This window comes from Marmota monax, unplaced genomic scaffold (genome assembly GCF_021218885.2).
Source record: "Marmota monax isolate L192 unplaced genomic scaffold, Marmota_monax_Labrador192_F-V1.1 WCK01_AAM20220418_F8-fsc00215, whole genome shotgun sequence".
Classification (NCBI taxonomy): domain Eukaryota; kingdom Metazoa; phylum Chordata; class Mammalia; order Rodentia; family Sciuridae; genus Marmota; species Marmota monax.
The window spans coordinates 1,410,623-1,436,197 of NW_026695214.1; the positions used below are offsets into that span (position 1 = coordinate 1,410,623).

General features: G+C 53.0%; 1 protein-coding gene across 3 annotated transcripts in view; it reads right to left on the reverse strand.

Annotated features, from left to right (window-relative positions):
• Nucleotides 1-3,386: 3,386 nt before the first annotated feature.
• The window catches only part of Smim17 (small integral membrane protein 17), a 53,383-nt gene continuing 31,194 nt past the window's right edge, over nucleotides 3,387-25,575 (reverse strand). The window contains exons 2-6 of one of the 3 annotated variants that reach the window (XM_046431049.2): nucleotides 22,592-22,778; nucleotides 22,090-22,201; nucleotides 9,443-9,681; nucleotides 8,050-8,126; nucleotides 3,387-5,912 (exon numbers count right to left, since the gene is read on the reverse strand). In XM_046431049.2, coding sequence (XP_046287005.1) covers nucleotides 5,802-5,912; nucleotides 8,050-8,126; nucleotides 9,443-9,608 — 354 coding nt within the window. In that variant the 5' untranslated portion in view covers nucleotides 9,609-9,681; nucleotides 22,090-22,201; nucleotides 22,592-22,778 and the 3' untranslated portion in view covers nucleotides 3,387-5,801. Of the gene's footprint in view, nucleotides 5,913-8,049; nucleotides 8,127-9,442; nucleotides 9,682-20,310; nucleotides 20,867-22,089; nucleotides 22,202-22,591; nucleotides 22,779-25,575 lie in introns of those variants that run through there. The other 2 variants (XM_058574763.1, XM_058574764.1) reach the window with 2 other exon arrangements.

Here is a 25,575-nt window from a genome sequence, read left to right on the forward strand (position 1 = left end):
GCGAGAAGCCGGCGGCCAGTGCACCAAGGCCTTCAGGCAGGTGTGGCATCTGACGCAGCACCAGCGCACGCACACAGTGAGCGGCCCTACAAGTGCCAGGACTGTGGCAAGCGCTTCAGCAACCGCTTGCACTTCCTCCAGCGCCGCGTGGTGCACACCGGGAGTGACCTACAGGTGCCTGCGGGTCAGCGCCGCCTTCGGCCACGTGTCCTCCCTCCTGGAGCACCAGAAGATCCCCCCAGGCCTGCCATGAGCGTGGCAAGGCCTTCCGGGGCGCCTATCTGATCCAGCACCACCTGGTGCACACCCACACCGGGGAGCGGCCCAACAAGTGCCGCTGCCACAAGGCCTTCCGCTTCTCCTACACGGACAAGAGGCCCTACCTGTTCCTCCTGTGCGGGTCCGCTTTTCCCTGCGGCCACACCTAACTCAGGGGCGGGGGTGGGGTGGGGGGAGAGGCCTGCTCTCGGCGGTGACCCCAGCAGACCCTGTGTGGACATGCAGAAGAGTAAGAGCTGAGGCACAAGAAGGGCCTCGAACCCCTCCTGTCCACACCTCATTTACAGCCTGAGCACTGTGGGGCAGAGGCTGTCCTGGGAAGCCAAGGCTCAGAGAAGCTCCCTTACTTACCAGAGGTCACACAGCAAGGAACACACAGGGGGCCGGGGCTGAACCCCACGACCTCCAGAGCAGTCTCAGCACCTCCACGTGGGGACTTGGAAACGCACACAGGCAGGTGGACCCACAGAAATGCCTAGAGTCTCTGGCTGGCCTTTTAGTTGTTCACTTTATGATCTACTAGGCATAAATATTACTAAATATTTAATAAATATTAATAAATACACATTTAATAAATGACAGTGAGAGGTTCTACTCCTTGGGTGATGCTGCATATTTACTAAAGGAGCCGTCTGAAAAAGCAATCTGGATCTAAGACAGAACTTGTGCTCAGAGAGAAGGACAGGAGGAATGCAGAGCAGGGAGGGTCCCTCCAGAAGGGGTGGTTCTGCACACACCTGCCAAGGGGGCCTGTTCCACAGTGGACCCCACCTTTTATTCCGTGTGAGGAAGCCCCCCAAGACCTTACTTTTATGTTTTTATCAGCCCTCATTGCACAACCAATCACCAGTTGTCCCTTACGATTTCTTTTGCATCAGCTGGTCAGCCCGGTGGTTCTGCTGGTCTGAACCAGGCCTGATGGGTCTTGGCTCTCTTAGGCATCTGTGGTCAACTGTGGATCATGTGAGGGCTCCAGGCAGGAGGGTGCAGCTAGCCGCACTCCACTGTCCTCCTTGTGACCGGCGGCTAACTGGGCTGTTCCCCTGGCCTGGCAGGGGGAGAGCGTGACCACAGCAGGGCAGTTCCAGACCTCCCAGAGCAGTTTCCCAGCTGCACCCAGAAGTGTCGGGAGGAGCCTATCCGGAGGACTGCTCAAGGGAAGAGTGGAACGTGGGAATCATCAGCGCCACCCACCTGCCACAGATGAAATCACAGTGACAGTCATATCACTTTACAAGACTAAAAAGTCCTAACAAGATCTCCTCGCAGTAAATATGTTCCATGTGGTTTACCATTTATTGAAAAAAAAAAAAAGAATAAAAGAAAATCTTATGGCCATGTCCCCCAGCTAACAAGTCACCTCCACTAGAAGAAATGTTTGAAAATGATATGATTTTTCAAAAAAAAAAAAAAAAAAAAGTTCAGGCTTGAAAATAGCCGAGATACACTGGTCTTTAACACAGGGAGAAATCCGACAGAAACAAGCTCTGTGGGAACACACCTGAGACAGAGGGCCGGGCACACGGCGGACGCAGCTGGCTGCTGCCCCTCCTGGGGGGCTGCAGTAGTTGCTTGGCTGCTGTTTTTTTTAATATTTATTTAGTTTTAGTTTTAGGTGGAACAATGTTTAATTTTTATGTAGTGCTGAGGCTCGAACCCAGTGCCTCATGCATGCTAGGCAGGCGCTCTACCTCTGAGCCACAACCCCAGGCCCTATTTTTTTGTTTTTGATCTGCATCCTGATATCGCCTGCACAGGTCTCGGCACCCAGGAAAGTTCAGGCTGAGGAATTAATAAGTCAGACACTTTTGCCCCTCAGGGATCAACAGCTGGACCCTCCCTATGACCCACACATCACAGCCCAGAACTTAACACACAGTAGGTTCTCAAGAATTGCTGCAGATCAGAATGAATAGTTGTACCAGAGCCAGAGCCATTCAGGGTCAGGGAACAGAGTACTTTCTTCCCTGTGCCCCATACAGCCCAGTGCTGCCCTGGCACACAGCAGGTCCTCAAGAGATGCCAGATAAATAAGCGGCTCAATCTCCTCAGTACCAGCACAGGAGACAGCAGGGTGAGGACCGTGGAGTCTGGTGCCTCCCTCTGACCAAACTTTGTCCAGTCCAGTTCTCAGCACACAGAAGGTCCTCAAGAAATGCCCAGGGTCCTAAAGAATAACTGTACACCCCCAGCACCAGCCCTAGAGCCATTCAGGGTTAGAGATCACACAGTGGGCTCCTCCCTATGCCTGATACATCACCCAGCCTAGAACTCAACACACAGTAGGTGCTCTGGAAATGTTGGGTGAATGGGCAAATGAGTGAAATGGAACCCTAGTTGACAGTTATGGACAAAGTTTGGTCACCCGAGACAGCAGGTGAGCCCAAGCGGGTAGTTGGACCCTTCTGCGGAGACCACTAGGCTGTGGGAGGGGCCAGGACTGTGGGCGGAGCCACGATTGCGGAGAGGGCTAGGCCAGTGGGCGGGGCCTTCTGAATCCCTTCCAAGAGCAGCCTAGTGGGAGTGCGCAGGCGCAGGTGCCTCCGGTGCCTCTCAGTGCTTAAGTGCTGAGTTCACAAGGGGCGCTGGGCTGTGCCAGCAGGTGAGGGATCTCCATTGAGTCCATTGGCACTGGGCGCTTTGGCACTGTGTCAGTGTTGGCTGATCCTCTGGCGGTGAGCTCCTGGCGCTGCAGGGGAGCAAGATTCTGCCTGAATCCCTCCTGCTGTTTAAGAGTCTACCCTGAGTCTGCTGCTGTAGGACCCTAGCAGCGGACTCCAGAGGAATCATTCTAGAAGACACTTCCGAGCTTGTGACCTTGAGACTCTCCAGGATTGGCAGGGAATTAGCTTGCGCTGATTGAGCACCGGATGCCAAGCCCCCCCCCCAGGGGGGGGGGCAGCGTGCAGCAAACTGTCAACCCCAAGCTGGTTGCTCTGGGGAGGGGACTGCTGTCCTCAGAGAGTCCCTGAAGGGCGTCCAGCATTTCCCTATCACCTCAGCCTTGTGGAATTCGCAGGCTTGCGCACAGATTTCCCCTGCGGATACTCCCCAGAGGCCACTTCCAGATGCCGCCTGGGTCCACGCCCTGCTCTAGAGTGGGCAATGCAGCTTCAAGCGCATGGGACCAACGGGTGGGAGAGGGCGGGGTCCTGCTCGCACTGCTCCAAGCACCTGGAGGCTGCTGCCCAGGGAGCTCTGCAGGAACCGCGCTGACGAGGCTCCCCTGTTGCCCCTCAGCCGTGAGAACCCTGCAAGAGGCCCGAGAGGGGAGTGCTGCCCAGGGGCTAGGGCCTCTCTGCAGGGAGACGTCCAGAAGGGGCACCCGGGGCAGGCACAACCCCCGAGCAGGCACTTGCACTCCCACAAGAGAGGGATCAGGGAGGCTGGTACGAGCAGGACAGGAGGCCAGTGTGAGTACTGAGGCCCGCATGGGTGACCCCGGAGTCCAAGGGGGCAAAGTTGTGCCTAAGGAGGGCGCCTGGCGGTGGTGCAGCAGGAACCCTGGGCTGCCGAGGCCAGCTGCGCCCAGCTCAGCATGCAGCCTGCGGCCCAGCGAGCAGCCCAGGCCCGCGTGCCTGGTGTGGCCTCCTGGTGGTCCTGATCCTCTTCACATCCATAGCCTCCATGGAGCCCCAGCTCTGTGGCAGCCCACGAGCTCCCAGAAGAAAGATAAACACACACACACCACACACATCGCACAAACAACAGACATCACACACACACACACACACACACACAATTTTAAAAAGAGCAGAATGAAAATATCAACCAGCATTAGACAAGGTAAATTTTAAGGCAAAGGCTGAGTTGAAGGCAATCATTTCATATTTGATAGAAGATTCAGGGTCAAGTTTTAACTGACATTTATTGAGTGCCTACTGTATGCCTGGAACTGTGCTTGGTGTATTACATATATTGCCTATTTGACTAAGACAGCAGTGCTGGACTTATCTGCATTGATTTACACAGCTATTGAATACATAAAGCCAATATTATAAAAATATATTGGTAAACCAGTTGCGCTAACAGATTTTCACACAGTCTGATTAGTTTCTGATAGATGCAGTGGGCCACATTAAATCACATGAAATATGAGCAGTATAACTGACCATGCCTGGCCAGTGAGCAGACTCAAAAGCAGTTAACTTCTACAGACGATGAGCACACGCTCATCTTAAATGTCCATTAAACTAGAGAAACCAGTTATGTCCTAGGCTGCAGTAACAGCTTCTCACAATGTCTTGAAAGAACATCTATTCTAGGCCACGTTCTCTGTTCACAGTGCAGTAAAACCAGAAACGAATTTTAAGCAAAATTTAGCCAAATCACTGAGATTCAAAGCACTCTCTAGGAACACTACAAAAACAAAACAAAACAAAAAACTATATAAACAAGAAGATGACTCACCAACTTTGACATGTGGCCAAGGCTGTATCCAGAAGTACATTTATATTTTTAAATATGCTATTATTGCAAATATAAAGAGAGTATAGATTAAGTATTCAACTTAAAATTTGAGATAAGGAATAAAAACAAGTAAAAATAAAACACAATATATATTAAAGAAAAATGAATTACAAATGAAAAATAATGGATATAAATAAATCCTAATGCTGACTCTTTGAAAAAACAGTAATAAGCCAGTTAAAACTTTCAAATCAAATTATGAAATAAACTGCAGGCAGAAGTTAAAAGGAGAATATGGCTAGAACGCAACAAAGAGAAAGTCTGTGTTTAATTATAAAATAGGACACGTAATTAAAGTAGCTATCTGAAAAAGTCTATGGAATGAAGAATCCTTTAGGGGATGAAAGGCCACCGTAAACCATCAAAAGGAACAAGATGTAGAAGGTATGAATAGACTGCCATCGTGAGGGTATTGAGAAGGCTGCCCAAGGGTTCCCCTGACCCTCCCCTCCGTGGCTCTGGGACCTGGCTGCCTTACTGGTGAACTCTTCTCAACTGGCAAGGCCTTGGGCCCTCTCAGGTTACAGAAAGTATCCCAAAACAAAGAAAGGGCGAAGGTACTCAGGTCTTCCTGGGATGCAAGCTAGCCATGATGCCGAACTTCACAAAGATAGCACCAAACTCACTCGTGAAGAGAGGCAAGAGTCCCACGTAAACATGGAATAAAGGAACTCAGCGTAGGAAGACTGGCACACCCCAGCCCCAGGAATGGGAAGACCAGGGTGCCAGGAAGTCGCCAGATTCCACAGCCGCTAAGCTGTTTTCACCCCCTCTGAAGTTAAGAGGAGTCTTCTGATTGTTGACATCTTGCAATTGATTACCATTTTTTCTCAGTGATATATAAAATAAAATGTGTCTTACAATCAATGAGGCCTAATTTTAATGAAATACAGTAATGCAAAATCTCATACTAAAAAGTTTTTTTTTAAATCATCTCAGTGGATGTTTGAAAGGCATTTGATAATATTTCATACTCATTCCTGATTTTTAGGCCAAACATTTCCTTAAAATGACACAGGGTATCTATCTGAAAACAACAGCCATTCTTATAGCTAAATGTGAAACATCATGGGCATCCCCGTCAAAACCAGGAACAGAAACAGCACGCACACCACCAGGACTATAGTCGTATGCTGTGGAGCTTTCGACCACTCCACAAAGCCCTGAAACAGAAGAGAGGTAAGTGTGAACACCACAGGAAGGGGCCAGCACCATCACTTGCAGGAAAATAGATTATCTGGCCAGAAAAGAAACAGCACATCAAAAGAAAAGCTTTTTGAAATTAAAACGGTACAACAAAGTGACTAGATATAAGATAAATGCACAAAAATAACATGCCTATGCTCCATTGGAGAAAATTTCAGAATAATGGATGAAAATTTGGTTTAGAAAGTCTTACAGATTTAAAACACCACTTCAACTCTGGTTAGTTATTGTTGTTCATCTCTTCCTCTAATTTATAAACTATACTGTATCATAGGTATGCACATACAGGGAAAAACAGGACATACAGGATGTGGTACTCTCCTGGGTTTCAGGCATCCACTGGGGTCTTAAGACATGCCCCCTTGAACGTGGGGAGGTCTCTGAGCAATCTTCAGAGGTGAATACTGCACGAAGCGGCTCCCAGAACAGGAAGTAGATCATCACCAGTACCCCAATCCCCAGGTTCCCTCCCACTCTCACTAGTCCACCTCTGTCCTACCTCTAGTGTTGTGGAAGAATTCACCTGTTACAGCAACCTTCACCAGGGAACTTTTCTGGGCACTGGTATTTCTTTTTTCCTTTAAACTCACACACTCGGATAGGATTTGCAAGTGTTGCACCTGCTTGTGTTTATAGAATGGTAGTAACAGGACCCTTTTTTCCTCCAGAGTGGGAACTTCTTCACTCTTGGAATACAACTCCAAGGAAGGAGCACCTGTCCATGCAGAAGGTTCAGCTGGGCTGACCAGGTGAGTGGATTGATGGATGAATGGGTGGGTGGATGGATGGATGAACCTGAATGGGTGAATGGATAAGCGAAGGACCTCACAGAGGCCTCTTCAAACAGCCTGTCTAAATTGACCTTGGGTTCCTTCTGGAGCACGTGTGGATGAAGTTATATACATATCATGTGGAGACCCTTCACTTGTGTCTGACCACCATAAGAATGTGTCCTCTTTCCCACAACCTGCTCCTTGATCTCTGCAGTGCTCTGACTGTGTCCCCCAAATGATTGCAGTGGTCTACAAGACCCTGCGTTGTCTACCCCATCATTCCATGGCCTCACCTACTACTGCCCTCCACTCCTCTCCCTCCTTATGACCCCTGTGCTACTGCTCAAGTGTGTAGGGGCAGGTAGGTTGGATAGATGAATTGCTGGCATGTGGTTAAAAGGGTATATGAGAAAGCATGTAGATAACTAGATACATGGGCGATGAGATGGGAACGTAAGTGAACAGGGCGTTAAGGACTGGGCAGATGAACAAGTGAACATATGAATGATTGGTGGGTGTTCAATGGGAGATGGAGGAGTGGATGGGTGGTGGATAGACTGATGACTAGAGATAGAGGGTAAGTAGAGGGGAGAGTGAATGGACAGATAAGTGAACAGATAGGTGAGGTGGATGGATGGACAGGTGGATGTCACAGGGATATGGATGAGTGGGTGAATAATAGTTTGGGTAGATATAACAGTGAACATATGGATGAAATGTTGGTGATGTTTGAAAGGATGGGTAGATGGGTAGATGGATGGGTGGGTGGGTGGATGGATGGATGGGTGGATGGATGGATGGATGGGTACAGAGATGGGTAGATTGGTGGGTGGGTGGATGAGTAGATAGATGGGTGGATGGATGGATGGGTGGATGGGGTAGATGAGTGGATGGATGGATGGGTGGGTGAGTGGATGGATGGGTGGGTAGATGGATGGATGGATGAAGAGATGGATAGATGGATGGGTGGGTGGGTGGGGTAGATGGGTGGATGGATGGATGGGTGAGAGGATGGAGGGTAGTTTGATGGATGAATGGGTGAATGGATGGATGGATGGATGGAAGGGTGAAGAGATGGACAGATGGATGGGTGGGTTTATGAGTGCAGGGATGAAGAGCATGTGTGGATTAAGTTACATACATATCACATAGTGTCTTTGTGTCTGATCACCATAAGAATATGTCCTCTTTCCCACAAGACAACTCTCGGAAATTCCACGGGGCATGGAAATCCCAGGCTAAAGAGGAAAGCACGGCAGCCCCCTGAGGTCCTCAGGGTGACACATTTATGGAAAAGGAGAGAAGCCCGCCTGCCACATACCTGGGAGTCCTCCGACTCATCATCTTCCTCCACTGAGCACCACTCCTGGGAAAGTCCCGTGTCTTGAGAAGACAGGTCTGACGGGGGAGGAGCAGAGGAGGAAGGAGGCAGGGGTGAGTGACCAGGCCACTGAGGCAGGCCCCTCTCCCTCTTCCCACTGGCGTCCTACCCTTCTCTGCTGACTCCTGCCAGCTGCACTGGCCAGTCTAGCTCAGGTGGGCAGGAGAGGATGGGAGAACTCGGACCCTACAGCCTCCTGGTCTCACACTGGCACACCTGACGGGCCCTTCTCCCTAGGCCTCGTCCCCTCACGTGTCCACTGGCAGGAGCTCTTCTCCATGGGCCTCCAGCAAAACTGACTGAGGGAGCAGAAGCAGCAGCCAGGGAGTGACATCAGGATGACAGCTTCCTGGGGAGATTTCCCACAGTGGCCCCTCAGGGTCCTCATCCCTAAGCTGAGCAAAGACTGGCATTTCCCGTCCTCCTCTGCTACAGCCCCACAGGGCCCAAGCCTCCTCCTCCCTCCCACACCTAAGCTCCATCCAGTCCCCTGCCTCCGACCCAGGGAAGAGGACAGTGGAGGATGGAGGAGGGGGACGGTCCCTGGAGGACGGTCCAGCCCCCTCTGCAGTGGGCTGAGGCTCAGATGCCCCCGCCTCAGCAAACAGCAAGCTGTCCCACTGTCTTGGTCAGAACCCCCAAGGGCCACCCTTGGTTTCTCTCACTTCCCCATGTCCCCAGCAAGAACCAATTCTCCCTCTCAAATGTGGCCCGAGTCTGTCCACTTCTCTCACCTCTCTCTCTCTTGGACAGCTGCCACCCGCGACCTCGGAACCCTGCAACCTCTCAGGCTCAGAGGCGGGGCTTCTCACCCTGGGCACTGCCACATTTGGGCCAGAGTCCCACAGATTTACAAAACGGCCCAGACTTCCACCCACTAGATGGCAGCAGATGACCCCCGTTGGAGCAAACCAATCCGTCCCACTGCCCAAAGCTGGGCACGTCTATTGTCTCCACTGGAATCTGAGCCCTGCCGGGCCCTCCCACTATATCCCCAGCCCTCACCACGGTGCCTGGCGTACAGCAGTGTCCACGCTCGTCACCAAGTGTCTGTGTCCACCCCCGGTAGCCCCTTTCTTTGCTGATTCTGGGCTTGATCCTGCGGCTCATCCTGCCCAATGGCCGAGGAATAACTGGGCACTCGGCAGAGACCTGCCGCCTCTCCTGCTGCTCCTGAGAAGGCCGCAGGCCTCCGCGGAAGAGTCCTGGACGGCCTGCTAGAGACCCATGGCCCGTGTCCACCAGCTAGCCAGCCAACACCAGCCAGGAAGGAGGGCTCCGTCTCCCGGAGCCCAGCTGAGACCCTCCCGCCTCCCCCGGGACCCTCCCTCACCTCTCTCACTCTCGCAGCCAGAGGCCCCGACGTCCACGGCCTCCCAGTCCTTGGCGAAGCTCGGGTGCGTGGACTTCTCCCAGGCCCTGCTCTCCCAGGGCAGCAGCACCGTGGCCCTCTCGGGCTCCAGCAGCCCCCGCGCCTGCTCAGGCCTGAGGCTCTGCATGTCCCCAGGAGGACGTGGGGCTTCAGGGACGGCTTCTCCTCTGGTCCCAGGAACAGGATTCAGAATCTAAGGACTGACAGACATCCGGCCGCTCAACGCGTAGTTAAAAAGCGCAGGGCGCCAGGCTCTGTCCCAGATGCCAGAGGCACCCAGCCATCACCACAAAGCCACACTGTGGGGTTCGCGCTCTAGCGGGAAGAGAGAGGGGACGGCAAGGACACGGTGTGTCGACGGCAATGAGTGCCCGGAGGCCAACAAAGCAGGGGAGGGAAGGCTGGGCTGAGTGTGTGCCCACAGGCGCACACTCCCGATCCACACCCGAAGCACAGTCGCGGGTCTTCAGAAGACAGAGTCACCCTCAGGTCCCTGCCTTGCTCATGGTCTGTCTCCAAGCATCCATAGGTTGGCGACACCACCAGCATGGGGATGATAGGAGGTGGTGGGCCCTTTAAGAGGTGGGGCCGACAGGGAGGTCATCGGTCACCCAGGCCTGTCCTTGAGAGGCAGCAAGGAGGTATCCAGGGACCCTGGTTAGTCTCTGACACCAGCCCCGCCTTGGAATCTCTGGCTACCTGCCTGGCGATGTGGTCTCTCCCACACACTCCCACCAGAGGTCCTGTGTGTCACACGGCAAGGCCACCCTCACCAGGGCAAACCAATCGTGGGCTTTTGATTTTCCACCACTGTGGGCTAAATAAACCTCTTTTCTTTATAAAGTACCCAGTCTCAGGTGTTTTTCTATGGCAATGGAAAATGGATAAATCCAATCTTCTGTCACCAAGAGAAGGACCTGGCCCTCCCAGAGGGCCTGCAGCCCCACTGTCTCCTTTGTCATAAAAATGACCGATTTGCCATGTAGGGGTTTAAAGTCTGTGATCAAAGAGACATTTTTCAATGTTCTCATTCTGTATCTGACTAACCTGCAACCAGGAAGCTGTTGGCAAGAAGCCATCTGAACTGTAATGACTTATAGTGATGCTGAGCGCCCCCCACCGGGATCTGCTGCAGCAAGGTGCATGCATCCCTGAAATCACATAGATGACCACTGACTGCCCTGACCACTGACTGCCCTTACAAATAGTTACTTTTTTAAAAAAATGCACACGGTTAGAGTGGGAATCTTCTTAAAGCTTTTTCTTCTTTGCTTGGGTTACGCAAATACAGACTGTTCTATCAGATCTTTAGACCTGTACATTCAAAGAGAACTTAGAAACTCAACAGGTCTCTGAAGTGGAGGATTCCATGTTTGGATGCAGATTATAAAAACCGCTAAAAAGACTTATTTAAGAAGAGCATGTGAATTCATGAAGAACTGGGGATCTGATGAGACCAAGGGACTGCCCCTGATTTTGCTGAATGGGGGACAGCATTGCAAAGGTGTGAGAAATGGTCCATCTTCTTTCTCCAGAGGTGCTCTCGCAGAATGTAGGGGTGGACTGATGGGATGGCCGAGATTTGCTTTATGCTCAGGCAGAGAGAGGAAGGCCATCTCCAGGAATCTCACCTGTGCACAGAGCAGAGGAGGCTTCCAGAGCCGGGGGGGGGGGGCGGGGAGGAGAGAGGATGGCTGGGTTTGGGGCTGCCGCAGGGCCTGAGGACAGCTTCCAGTGTCCTCCAGCCCAGCAGGGACCCCGAGGTTCCCCATCAGGAATAAGTAAGTGACAAATGTCTGAGGCGACAGACATGCCCATCGCCCCATCTGTCGTCACACGTTGCTCACAGGTCCTGCCACGCCACACTCTACCCCTTAAATACGCCAACTATCATGTACCCACTAAAAAGAGCTCTGCAAAGAAATAACAAAAATATAGACAAAAGATGAAGGCGCCCGGCCTGGGAGGGCAGGAGGTGGCTCACATAGACGTCCGAGATGTCTTGTCGTGGGTGTGTGACAGGTGACGCACACTGAATGACGTTTATCAGAGCAGGTCAACAATAAGCTGATAGTCACGTCTCGTGCACCTATGGATAGGCCGAATGTGCCCTTTACTTCTGCATCACGAATCATCATCCACGGCTCCCTGGTGGGGGGGGGTGTCTCCAGGCCCACCACTGGCCCGACACCTCTGCCCGCTGTCTCCCCAGGCAGGCCCCTCCTGGGTCCTCCACCATCTCCACAGGCATCAGCCACCACTGTCCCTCCTCACGCCCACATCAGGTCAGTGGCTGAGCCCACTGCGCGTGCCTCCTGACGGGGCCTCAGCTCTCCCGCTGGCCTGTGATTCTGTCCCCAGGATGCAGTAGCCTGACGCTGCTCTCCCTGGTACCAACCCTGCTCCCAGACCACTCCTCCACCAGCTCACCCCCTCAGTCCCCCGTGGGCCAGCTGCAGGCAGCAGACAGACCCTGGCCCTGCCCTCTGCGCTCAAGGGCCGTGGGCAGAGATCTCAGGCATGCCCAAGACCTAAGGAGAGAGGAGCCGGGGAGAAAAGGCTGCCCTCCTTGGCACTGGGACCCCTGGGCCCTCTGGGAAGTCACAGCTCCTGCTGGAGGACCTGACGCCCCGCCAGCCCGTCTGAGGGCTGTCCCGCTCAGCTTCCACTGTTTGCTTTCATGGTCACCCGCCATCGCTGTTAACAAGTACGACCAGTGGCGCTGGCCTCCTTTATATCTGGGACATGCGTTGCCCTCAGAAACTCCAGAAGTGGATCTAGGGGGCGGGCTGCTGCATGGGAGCCGATGGGAGCACCTGACGGCCCATCCACTCCCGGGCCGCGTAGCACCATCTGCCAGGGCTGAACACGCGCTCGCCCCAGGACACGGCAGTTCCACTCCTAGGCACTGACCCAAGACAGGTGGAGCCTGCATCAAACACTAGTTCACGGATGTCGACACCCTCTGTCATGGACACAAGCTGCTCTGAGTAAACCACTCAATGCATCATGACAGGCCAACCACCAGCCAGACGGGACACGCACGTTGTGTCCATTCATACAGCAGACCCTGCACGAATCTGCCATGTCTGCACTGCAATGTATGCAGGTAGGTAGGCAGGTAGCTGGGGACAGAGAAGGATGGATGGGTGGACAGACGGATGGGTAGACAGAGAGATAGAGATAGAGATAGATGGATGGATGGATGACAGGTAGGTAGGTAGGTAGGTAGGTAGCTGGGGACAGAGAAGGATGGATGGGTGGACAGACAGATGGGTAGACAAAGAGATAGAGATAGATGGATGGATGGATGACAGGTAGGTAGGTAGGTAGGTAGGTAGATAGCTAGGGATAGAGATGGATGGATGGGTGGACAGACAGATGGTTAGATAGAGAGACAGAGATAGATAGATGGATGGATGATAGGTAGGTAGGTAGCTAGGGACAGAGAAGGATGGATGGGTGGACACATAGATGGGTAGCAAGGGAGATAGAGATGGATGGATGGATGGATATAGGTAGGTGGGTAGATAGGTAGGTAGCTAGCTAGAGATACAGAAGGATGGATGTGTGGACAGATAGATGGGTAGATAGAGAGACAGAGATAGATAGATGGATGGATGATAGGTAGGTAGGTAGGTAGCTAGGGACAGAGAAGGATGGATGGGTGGACAGATAGATGGGTAGCAAGGGAGATAGAGATAGTGGATGGATGGATGATAGGTAGGTAGATAGGTAGGTAGGTAGATAGCTAGGGATAGAGAAGGATGGATGTGTGGACAGATAGATGGGTAGATAGAGAGATAGAGATAGATGGATGGATGGATGATAGGTAGGTAGGTAGCTAGGGATAGAGATGGATGGATGGATGGACAGATAGATGGGTAGATAGATAGAGATGGATGGATGGATGATAGGTAGGTAGATAGGTAGGTAGGTAGGTAGGTAGATAGCTAGGGATAGAGATAGATGGATGGGTGGACAGATAGATGGGTAGACAGAGATAGAGATAGATGGATGGATAGATGATAGGTAGGTAGGTAGATAGCTAGGAATAGAGATGGATGGATAGATGGATAGATAGAGAGACAGAGATAGATGGATGGATGGATGATAGGTAGGTAGGTAGATAGGTAGGTAGGTAGGTAGGTAGGTAGATAGGTAGGTAAGTAGCTAGGGATAGAGATGGATGGATGGATGGACATATAGATGGGTAGATAGAGATAGAGATGGATGGATGGATGATAGGTAGGTAGGTAGGTAGGTAGCTAGGGATAGAGACGGATAGATGGACAGATAGATGGGTAGATAGAGAGACAGAGATAGATGGATAGATGGATGGATGATACGTAGGTAGATAGGTAGGTAGGTAGCTAGGGATAGAGATGGATGGATGGATGGACAGATAGATGGGTAGATAGAGAGATAGAGACGGATGGATGGATGATAGGTAGGTAGATAGGTAGGTAGGTAGATAGGTACGTAGATAGCTAGGAATAGAGATGGATGGATGGATGGACAGATAGATGGGTAGACAGAGATAGAGATAGATGGATGGATGGATGATAGGTAGATAGGTAGGTAGGTAGCTTGAGATAGAGATTGATGGATGGATGGGTGGACAGATAGATGGGTAGACAGAGAGACAGAGATGGATGGATGGATGGATGGATGGATGATAGGTAGGTGGATAGGTAGGTAGGTAGATAGCTAGGGATAGAGATGGATGGATGGACAGATAGATGGGTAGACAGATAAAGATGGATAGATGGATGGATGATAGGTAGGTAGGTAGGTAGACAGGTAGGTAGGTACGTACATGGATGGATGGATAGCAAGACAGATGGATGATGAATAGGTAGAGAAAGATAGGTAGGTAGTAGGTAGAAAGTGAGAGATAGAGATGGATGAATGGACAGATGGATGGATAGATAGACGATAGGTAGATAGGTAGGTAGGTAGGCAGGTAGGTTGGTACGTAGATGGATGGATAACAAGATAGATGGATGGATGAATAGATAGAGATAGGTAGGTAGGTAAAGAGCTAGAGATAGAGAGGATGGCTGGATGGCTGGATAAATGGACGGACAGATGGATGGATAGATAGATACGTGGATGGATAGAGAGCAAGATAGATGGATGGATGAATAAGTAGATAGACACAGAGAGAGGTAGGAGGGTAGGTAGGTAGGTAGGTAGGTAGGTAGATAGATATGTATGTAGGTAACTAGGTAAGCAAGTGGGTAGATAGACGGATGCATGGATAGACAGATACATAGACAGACGGACAGACAAAGTTGAGAGTGGGAGAGCCATTCTTTGCCATCCCTGAGGACTGGTAACCTGCATTTTCCTGCACACACCAAGACCTATGGCGGCTCCAGTTTCTTGTGTAAACTGGTACACTGTTTGCACACCCTACAGTGGGCTTTGACTTCTGTCTAGGTGACTGATAACACTCTACAACCACGACATCAGTGTGCCGGGTACAGAACAACCACTGAGACCAGTCCCTGTGCGCACGTGGGGGCTACTGCTCTCTGACTTATCCATCCCTGGCTGGAAGATGGGGAACTCATGGGCATGGCGAGCCTCTGTGTGTGTGCATGTGTGTGTCTGTGAGTGTGTGTGTCTGTGTGCGTGAGGGCCTATCTGTTGTGTGTATGTGTGTGAAGGACCAGCAGTGTGTGTGTGGGTGAAGGGCCTACTCTGTGTGTGTGAAGGGCCTACTCTGTGTGTGGGTGAAGGGCCTACTCTGTGTGTGTGGTAAAGGACCTACTCTGTGTGTGTGTTGAAGGGCCCACTCTGTGTGTGTGTGTGAAGGGCCTATTCTGTGTGTGTGTTGAAGGGCCTACTCTGTGTGTGTGATGAAGGGCCTACTCTGTGTTTGTATGTGAAGGGCCTACTCTCTCTTTGTGTTTGAAAGGCCTACTCTGTGTGTGGGTGAAGGGCCTACTTTGTATGTGTGGGTGAAGGGCCTACTCTGTGTTTGTGGTGAAAGGCCTATTCTGTGTGTGAAGGACAAGGGCCTACTCTGTGTGTGTGTTGAAGGGCTTACTCTGTGTGTGTGGTGAAAGGCCTACTCTGTGTGTGAAGGACAAGGGCCTACTCTGTGTGTGTGGTGAAGGGACTACTCTGTGTGTGTGTGTGTGAAAGGCCTACTCTGTGTGTGTGTGTGTGAAGGGCCTACTCTGTGTGTGTGTGTGGTGAAAGGCCTATTCTGTGTGTGTGTTTGAAGGGCCTACTCTGTGTGTGTGAAGAGCCTACTCTGTGTGTGTGAAGGGCCTACTCTGTGTGTCTGAAGGGCCTACTCTGTGTGTCTGAAGGGCCTACTCTGTGTGTGTGGGTGAAGGGCCTACTCTCTCTGTGTTTGAAAGGCCTACTCTGTGTGTGTGTGAAGGGCCTACTCTATGTGTGTGAAGGCGTACTCAGTGTGTGCGTGTGAAGGTCATATTCTGTGTGTGTGAAGACCTATTCTGTGGTACGTGTGAAGGGCCTTCTCTGTATGTGTGTGCAAAGGACCAACTGTTTGTCTTTGAAAGGCCTACTCTGTGTTTATGTGTGAAGGGCCTACTGTGCTGTGATTGAAGGTTCTATTCTCTGTGCCTGTGAAGGGCTCAGTCTCTATTGTGTCTGTAAGTGTGTGCGAGTGTGAAGGGCCTACTCTGTGTGTGGGTGAAGGGCCTACTCTGTGTGTGTGAAGGGCCTACTCTGTGTGTGTGTGTGTGAAGAGCCTACTCTGTGTGTGTGAAGGGTCTACACTCTCTTTGTGTTTGAAAGGCCTACTCTGTGTGTGGGTGAAGGGCCTACTCTGTGTGTGTGTGAAGGGCCTACTCTGGGTGTGTGAAAGGCCTACTCTGTGTGTGTGGTGAAGGGCCTACTCTGTGTGTGTGTGTGTGTGAAGGGCCTACTCTCTGTGTGTGTGTGTGAAGGGCCTACTCTCTCTGTGTGTGTGAAGGGCCTACTCTCTCTGTGTGTGTGAAGCGTCTACTCTGTGTGTGTGCAGGGCCTACTCTGTGTGTGTGTGTGCAGGGCCTACTCTGTGTGTGTGTGTGCAGGGCCTATTCTGTGTGTGTCAGTAAAGGGCCTACTCTGCATGTGTGAAGGGCCTACTCTGTGTGTTTGAAATGCCTACTCTGTGTGTCTGAAGGGCCTACTCTGTGTGTGTGTTTGAAGGGCCTACTCTGTGTGTGTGTAAAGGGCCTACTCTGTGTGTGTGAAGGGCCTACTGTGTGTGTGTGGGTGAAAGGCCTACTCTGTGTGTGTGTGTGAAGGGCCTACTCTGTGTGTGCGTGTGCATGTGTGTGTTAAGGGCTTCCTCTGTTAGAGTGGAAAGGGCCTACTGTCTGTGTGTGAAGGGTCTATTTGTGTGTGTGTTGAAGGGCCCCCTGTTCTCTATGTGAATGGCCTATTTGTGTGTGTCTGTGTGAAGAACCTACACTGGGTGTGTGTGAAAGACCTATCTGTTTGTGTGTGTGAAGTGTCTGCTCTCTGTGTGTGCATTAAGAGCCTACTCTGTGTGTGTGTAAAGGGCCTAGTCTCTGTATGTGTGTAAAGGGCCTATTTTGTGTGTGTGTGTAAAGTGCCTACTCTCTCTGTGTTTAAAAGGCCTACTCTGTGTGTGTGAAGGGCCTCCTCTGTGTGTGTTTTTGTATGTGTGTGAAGGGCTACCTCTATGTCTATGTGTGTGTGTGTGTTTGTGTATGAAGGGCCAGCTCTGTGTGTGTGTGTGAAGGGCCTATTCTGTGTGTGTGTGTGAAGGGCCTACTCTGTGTGTGGGTGAAGGGCCTACTGTGTGTGTGTGTGTAGAGCCTACTCTATTTGTTTGTGTGCAGGGCCTACTCTGTGTGTGTTTGTGTGTGAAGGGCCTACTCTTTGTGTATGTGTGTGTGTGAGAAGGGCCAGCTCTGTGTGTGGACCAGGTAGGATGCACTGGTGTGGAGGGAGGTCAGAGCCCGACTCATGCTAGGTGGCCCGTGCACTGGCCGGAGCGGCTTTGTCTCGTCTGAGTGACCACGTGCCTCAACCCTGTGTTCACGGAGCTCTGCTTTCACTGGAATACGCACCGTGTTTAATTTACACTATGTGATTTTTATACTTCACTAAAAAAGGACACTAGGTACCATTGTTTAAGTGTCCTGTGAGCGCATCTGTGGTCTGCCACACATCTGCTGCAGTGAGTGACTCTGGCTTGGGAATGACCTCTTGGTGTGCTCATGCTGCTTAGAATGACTCTGCTGCACCACCTGCCTTGTGACATCGTGAAGTCTGACTTAAGGACCCCTTTAGGGGCGAAATGAATTGGATACTGTAACACGTTACCACAAATTTGGTTTCTTAAGACACCAAATTTATTATCTTACTATTCTACATGTCAAAGGTCTGAGATGGGTGTCACTGGGATGACACAGTGCTCCCTACGGAGGCTTCGGGGACCATCAGACCCCCTTTTGCCAGCCCCTCCTCCACCTCCAGAGCCAGCAATGACCACTCGACTCTCACACTGACCCTCCTGCCTCCCTCTCCCATGCTTGAGGACACTTGGATCCCCCGGGCTGACCTGATCACCCAGCTCATCTGCTCATCTCCAGCTGAGCTGATGAGTCCCCACATCTCATCTGCAACCTCACTGCTCCTCAGCAGGCCACCAGACGTCGTCACGTGTGCTGAGGACTTGGACCCGCGCATCTTCTGGAAGTCAGCATGCTGCCTATCACAGGTGTTAAAACACAACCATTGAAAGAGAGAAACAGAGGATTGATTCACAGGGGAAATGGAGAGCATGCGAGCACGGGCATTGCCCGAGTGAGAGAGGGTCACTCCTGCTGCTGAGGCAGAGGGCTTAGGCAAGGCGTGGAGGTGCCCACTCACCATGCACTGGTTGCTGCCTGGCCCGGGTCACCCCCACCTCCCAGGGCTGATGTTCCCTGCTGACTCAGAGGCGCTGAGCCTCCTACCCTGACAGAAGGTGATCTAGGTACGGTCTCTGCAGAAGGCAGCAAACCCTGCCCGTCCTGCAAGGCTGAGTGTGAACACCACCTCCATGGGACCCTGCAAATATTTGCCACCCATGGATGGTCCAGCATCACCTCCTTCTCCAACTGTTTCTCAGCCAGAACTTTGCACCAGAGCCCTGCTGAGTGTTGGGCACGGAATTTGAATCTGAGAACTCAACAGCCCACGTCCTCCTGGAGGGCAGGCAGCAGACAGGGTCAAAAGCAGCAGTTGCCGAGTGCCTGCGGTCAGAACCTGCCAGTAAGGGTCGAACCCAAATGCACCCAGAGGTTGGGCAGTAACACAAATGGAACAGTGTAAAGCAACGACAAAGAGCCCCTCTGGCTTTACTTCCACTCTCTGACAGTGAGATGGCACGCGGACCCTGAGGGACACTGACCACTGCAAGGGAAGCAAGCGAACTGCTGTGTGGCCGGGGGTGCGGAAGGGGAGAGGGAAGGGTGGCACAAGGAGAGCGCCTCCCCAGTTAGAAGCGCTGCCCTGGTAACCCAGCAGCTTTAGGGTGGGCTCTCCAGAGCCTTCCAGCTTGTCCAGAGAAGATGGAGGTCTCCTTTTCTCAGAAGATGTCTTCTGCATTTTATCTTATTTTTGTGGCACAGGGGACCGAACCCAGAGGCACTCTACCACTAAGCCGCATCCTATCCCTTCTTATCTTTTATTTTGAGAAAATCTCTCTAAGTTGCTGAGGCTGGCCTTGGACCTGCCATCCTCCTGCCTCAGCTCGGCTGGCTGTTGGGATTACAGGTGGGCACCACCGTGCCCGGCCTCCTCTGCATTTCAGAGTGTCCACGACTATGTCAGATGTTTAAGAGGAAGACACGGGATGAGCCAAGCAGCACAGGTCATGAAGCTGAGCTAACCCTGAGGTGGCTGAGGACAAGTGCCTGGCCAGGAGAGGTGAGGATTCAGCATGGACTGTTCTCAAGAAAAAGAAATTATATGTATACACACATACAGACAAGAGTGTGTGAGGGAGAGAGCACTCCCAGGAAGTCTGTTTGGTTTATTCTTCTTGTTTTTAACAGGAGACACGACTAATCAAGGGAGGGGGCCCAGGAAGAGGGGGATGAAGGCAGGAGAGGTGACACACCCATGTGACCAGGTCAAGGGGATGGGGAGGGGAGCAGACGGAGGAATGGAGGGGCCCGCATCTCAGCCTCGGTGGGTGTTCTCGGTGGTGAAATAGCCACGGGGCCTCAGCCGAGGAGAAAGGGCAGAGAGGCCGAGAGAAGGAGCACCCACAACAACACGGTAATGCCCATACCGGCGGGGACCAGCACTCCGGGCGGCTCTCAGGGTACGGGTGTGGCCCTCCGTCAAGCCCGGCGCAGGGAGCCCGGATCCCGCACGGTGCGGCTTCGCAGCCTGCGCTCCCGGCCAGCGCGCTCCTGGCCCACGCGGGGCACACACGCGGGGCACACACGCGCAGGTGCGCACGCGGCTCCCGGAGGCAGAGGGCCGCGCACCGACCCGGGACCCCAGACCCGCGCGCACGTGCGCGCAGCACGCGGAGCCAGGGCCCGAAAGCGCGCTCCTCCGCGCGGGGTCCCATCTCCCGCCTCACCGGAGCTGAAATTCACGCAACCCTCAGGCGGGTGGGCAGAGAAAGGGACCCCACCTGGACAGAACCCCCAGCCCCTCCCACTGAAGGCCTGGAAACCCTCCCTGTCCAGACCCCCCCCCCCCAGCCTCTGCGCCTCGCCCCGTACACAAACACACTCTCAAGTCACACCCGCGCACGCCTCCGGTCCCTGCCCACGCCCCCAGCCCCTCTCCCCTCCCCTTCCCGCCGTGGGGTCGCTCTAAGGACTCACCCTCCCCAACCAGACCCTGTCGGGGCACTGCAGAGCCGGCGCTGCGGACTGCGGCTGCGCAGACGCGGAGGCTGCGGTGGGAGGTGAGAGGTGGGAGGTGGGAGGTGGGGAGACCGGAGCGAAGGCAGCCTCCTCCCTCAGCCTCCTCCCTCCCCCGCCCTGGGAGCCTGCACCTGGAAGCAGCGGAGGAGGAAGGACGACGGAACTCTGCCCGCTGCTTGGCTGCGGGACAGGGAGGTTCTGGGCAGGCCCCGAGGGTCCAGCCAGAGTGGGATGAGCCGTCCAGCCCCCGCTGAGGGGCACGTAGGTCACCTCGCGCTCCGGCTGCTGTCGCACTCAGGACGAAAGCTGTGCACACGCCCCTGCAGGCTCTTCTGTTTTACACACGGCCCCGGGGAACCTGAGACCCGCCTGCTGGAGGTCAGGAGCTGCCTTGCCACCTGGCCCTGGAATGTCGTGGGGACATGGACACTTCCGTGCCTCGGTTTCCCGTTCTGTAGAGAGGCGCTGCTCCGGGTCACCCTCCCCCAGGACTCCCGCGCAGTCCCTAGAGCGGCTGCGAGCTGCCCTGGGGCGCCTGCACGGCGGCTCTCAGCATTTTGACCTAGGTGTGGCGGCCCCACCGTCTGGCTTTGCATTTCCGGGATCACCAACAAAGTGAGCCAGATTAGCTTGTGAGTTACCTGTCGGCCTCCCTGTATCAGCGGCTCTTATACAGCGGTTGATAGTTGACCTTTCTAGATTCTAGCTATTGATCCTGAGCCCGTCAGTCTGTGGTGAATCCTTACTCACCCTGTTCCTTTTCATTTTATTTACACATTGCTGGAAGTTTTGGATTTTGAAAAGAATCCAATTTGTTTTTTGCTTTGATGTATTATTTAAGATACCCTCTGACCTCACAGACCCACCTTTCCGTGTGATGCCATACATTACTGCCTGGTGTACAGTTACTTGAATCTTCTGGATATCTGTTTAATGCTGTGAAGTGAGGATTTGCTTTTCTTTTCCAAATGGGTAGCCAATTGAATTGCACTGGTATTCTAGAAAGGCATCCAAACCATGTCATTCTTCCAGCAGATACTGTCAGCAAAGGCCCTTTCGTACATTATGTCATTTAATTTCAAAAGCCTCAAGTGCTAGACATTATTGTCCCCATTTTACAGAGAAGGGTACAGGGCACAGAGGAGTTGAGTCATTTGTTCAGAGTGAAGAGGAGAGACGAGTTAAAGAGTAAGGCACTTCATGAACCCTCGGTGCTTCCTCTGCTGACAAGTCATGGCGGGCCAGGACCAGGGCACTGCCCCGCTTAGGAGCCACAAAGGTCCAGCTGGACCTCCAGACAGCTCCAAGTACACACTGTCATGGTAACTGGGTCTTGGCTTCCTCACCTGCAAAGTGCAGACAGCGATGGCTCCGACCTGCGGGGTGTCTGAGCATCATGAGTTAGTGACTGCACCTCACACATACCAAGTACTCAACAGAAGCCCCTGGTATTATCACTGCAATCACTGAACACGGGGTTCTCAGCATGGGGGATCCTGGCTGGATCCTTACATTTCTTACAATAAAGTCCCAGAGGAAAGAAAGTATCCGAAGGGCTTCTTGGGAGATCATTGCTTTCCGTAGGAAAAGAAGAAAGTGAAGGTGCACTGGGGAATCCCACTGCTTGACTTCCGTGCCGCTCAGACTGGCTTCACGCACCCTCCTTGGCTTCTGCTTCCTGCATCAGTGGACACCTCCTTCAAGACTGCCCCCTCCCACACCTGTAGTACTACTCACCTCGCACTTTTACTTCACTTGGACTCATTTCCCGAGACCTTTTGAGACACTGCCTTTAAGAGGAAACTGTACTGTGCCCTCTGCATGGAAAGGCCATCTCAGGCGTCAAAACCTGAAATGGAAGTAAAATCCAGACTGATCCGCTGTGGCTGGAAGCACTGCTCCCTCCCGAGGCAGATGAAGCTGGTCGTGGGGCCTGGTTCTCCTGCCCCTGCACAGCCTCGGGCAGTGGAGGGGTGGAGGGAAACCAGCAGGCCCGTGGGCCTTGCCCTTCTGGTTGTGTTCCTGCCCTTTCACGGTAGAAAGTCACCGCAGTGAGTACAGCAATATGCTGACTTGTGAAGCCTGCCAGGGAACCACCAAGCCCCGGTGGTCTCGGGGAGCTTGATGCGACCCTCAGGCCCTGGACCTGGCTCTACAGAATGTGAGGGCTGCTGGCACCTCCACACTAGCTGGGGAGACAGGTGACTGTGGGCAGGGACTTGTGCACTCACTCACCCACCTGTTCACTCTACAGCTATTAAACCACTGGCAGCTGCAGCTCTGGGTGACCTCGGCCTGTATTCCAGCCACGGAAGCAGACAACAGGGAGGGGAGGCCAGGAATGTAAAATGAAATGCAGTCTGTGCTGACCTCCACCAGTGCCGGACGGCTCCGTGTGCAGTAAGTGCGAGACCCTTTTAGAAGACCTGAGGGCAGGGAGGAGCCAGTTAGGAGAGAATCCATGACAGAGAACATGAGGTTCAAAGGGACAAGGAGGCCAGGCCGCGGGGGGGGGGGGGGGGGGGATGGGATGTAGGTTCGGAGGGGCGGAGGGGCGTCCAGGTCCTGGGAGCCCAGGGAGGCCTTTGCGTTTGGCTGCGGGTGCGCTGGGGCTTGGGCTCTGAGAAGCCTACTGGACCTGCTGGGGGGTGGCTGGGAAGGGGCAGAGGGAGGGTCATGAGGAGACGCCTGCCATGGAAGAGGTGACCCAGAAGCTGGCCTGGAGGCAGGAGGCAGTGGGGACAAGAGCTGCGCGGTCCTGGTGGAGCTGCAGGTGGAGCCCAGGGGACACATGGCTCCTGCGCGCGCTGACTAGGATCACGGGTCCTTTGAGGGAAAATTGAGTTCCCTTATGGGCGTGTTGAGTGTTGGGACACCCGAGCCTCTAGGCGTGGCCCAGGAAGGACTGCATGACGCGAACTCGCCTCCCTGAGACTCTAGGGGTGGCTTTGGGGAGTGGGTCCAAGCAGCTCCCACATCTTGGAACACGCCCTGCTGGAGGACGGCCTCGGAGCTGTCCGCGGTGCTGAGTCGCCTGGCGCGCCGTCCGCGGTGCTGATCCCCTCGCTCCCGCCGAGGGGACGCCCCGGGAAAAGCCCAGCTGTGGCCGGGAAACTAAGCTCCCTGGGGACCTTGCCAGGAGTGGGATGGAGGCAAACGAGGAAAAAGGCTGCAGAGTGCTTTCCTAGAGTCAGCTCTGGCACTCAGACAGCAGGGCCTGCCGCAAGTTCACTGCCATCGTTTACACCGAGTTTCCAAATCAGCCGTGGGCGGGGCGAGCGAGGAGACGTGTCCAGGATTCAGCAGAAGCAGGAAGTGGGGCGCAGGGGGCTGTGCACACACGGGACTGGCAAGGCACACGCAGGTGGGGTCACAGAGGAGTAGGATTGTCACTTTGTAGAAACGCAGCACGACTAGATTTTATTGGAAAATTCTTAAACCATTAGCTTGGGTGGCAGCTTTTGAAATGATGAGAAGATGGGCGATTTTCAAATTCCTCAAAAGTCCACATTTTTAAATAGAGCCAAATATGCACATTGTAAGCTGTGCTTGTTATTTTAGTATCACTTTAGCTGGTGAATAGACATTCCCATCACCCCTTGCTATGATTAGTCTTGAATTCTGTGGGTTCCAAATTGTGCCTGCTCTTCAAGAATGAGTTCCTGGCATAACACCCACCCACACTCAAAATGGTTGCATGAATGAATGAACAAGTTTGTTCTTTACAAAAATATCATCACTGGGAAGGCCACAACTTCCCACATCACTCAAAAGACAGGAATTCACCAACACCACTATGTGCAGGCGAATTAAAGCAGAACCCAGATCTGGCTCCAAGCCCACTTTAATGCCTTCTCCTGCCGCGTCTGGTCCAGTGGATTTGCCGTCCCCAGCTCTCGGAAGACACTGGAGCTCACCACACTCTATACTTTTTCTTGCTTATTGCATGTCTTGCCTTCTGGAATTTGGGGTCCTGGTGTAAGAGCTGTTTTTAATTCACCCTGAGTGTCCAGCACCTGCAGCCCTTCTTAGCACATCCCTGATGCTCCATGGGTGCTGTTTTGAAGGGCTAAAAAATGAAAGGTGACCCTCGTGAATCTTAATCTTGGCAAATCACTAAATTAAAAAGAAAATGGGTGACCTCAACGGAGCTCATCAGTTGGCTGGACACAGCTCATGATCTGGCCAGGTGAGACACCCATGATCATGGAACCCCTGGTGACTGAGCCCAGCCCTGAGATGGCTTCCCAGGCAAGACCTCTGGTCCCCTCCTCTGGGCATCTGCTATGGCTCAGAAGGCAGTGTCCTGGAGCACCTATCAGGGAACCCACCAAGAGAAGAGGGGACGAACTGCCCTTTGTGGATGCACCTCCTTCAGGGGCCATTCTCAAACTGGCTGGCATTCAGGTTGTTTCCAAAGAGCAGTCATTTGGGGCCCTTGGCCTCTCTGGAAGGGGGAAAAATTCATATTGCAAATAGTTTGGCCAGGATTTAACCAGGGCAGTCTGTCCCCACAGGCTTTCTTATTCCACTAATACCGCAGGGGGAGAAGGATGACCAACAGGGAAACTTGCCCGAGGTGAAGCCTCCAGCCACCCAGGAGACAGGGCTGAAGCCATAGGGCAGCAAGCCACCAATGGCTTGGAGAGACACGCACCCCCCAATCCATCCCTGACCACAGGACTCCCCTGAAGACCCCCTCAGAAAAGATGAGCTGCCAGGTATGGTGGTGCTTACCTGTGATCCCAGCAATTCAGGAGGCTGAGGCACGTTCAAGGTCAGCAGGCGATTTAGCAAGACTCTCTTTCAAAGTAAAAATATAACCAGGGGCTGGGATGAGGCTGATGGGAGGCTGCCTAGCATGCCACGTGCCAAGTCCTGGGTTCATCCCAGCAGCAGGGGTGGTAGGGTTAACGTCCCCAAGAGAACCATTAGGACCAAGTCACACAGCAGCTTTGTGTTTCCACCAAGATCCCATCAACCCAGTAATGTTGTTATCCTACTTCCACAAGTCTTTGCAGACTACAGATCTGAAAAGGTCTCAAGACACACCAGTGGGGGAAGCAAGTTACAGAACTGCAGATGTAACCTGATGTCACTTGTAAGGAACCCCTCAGCACATAAAACCTGGTCAGATATCTTCTATGGGTGCACAGAAATGCATGTGAAGACTTGCCAAATTAAAAACACAAAAACCCATGAGATCTCCACGCTCACCAATGT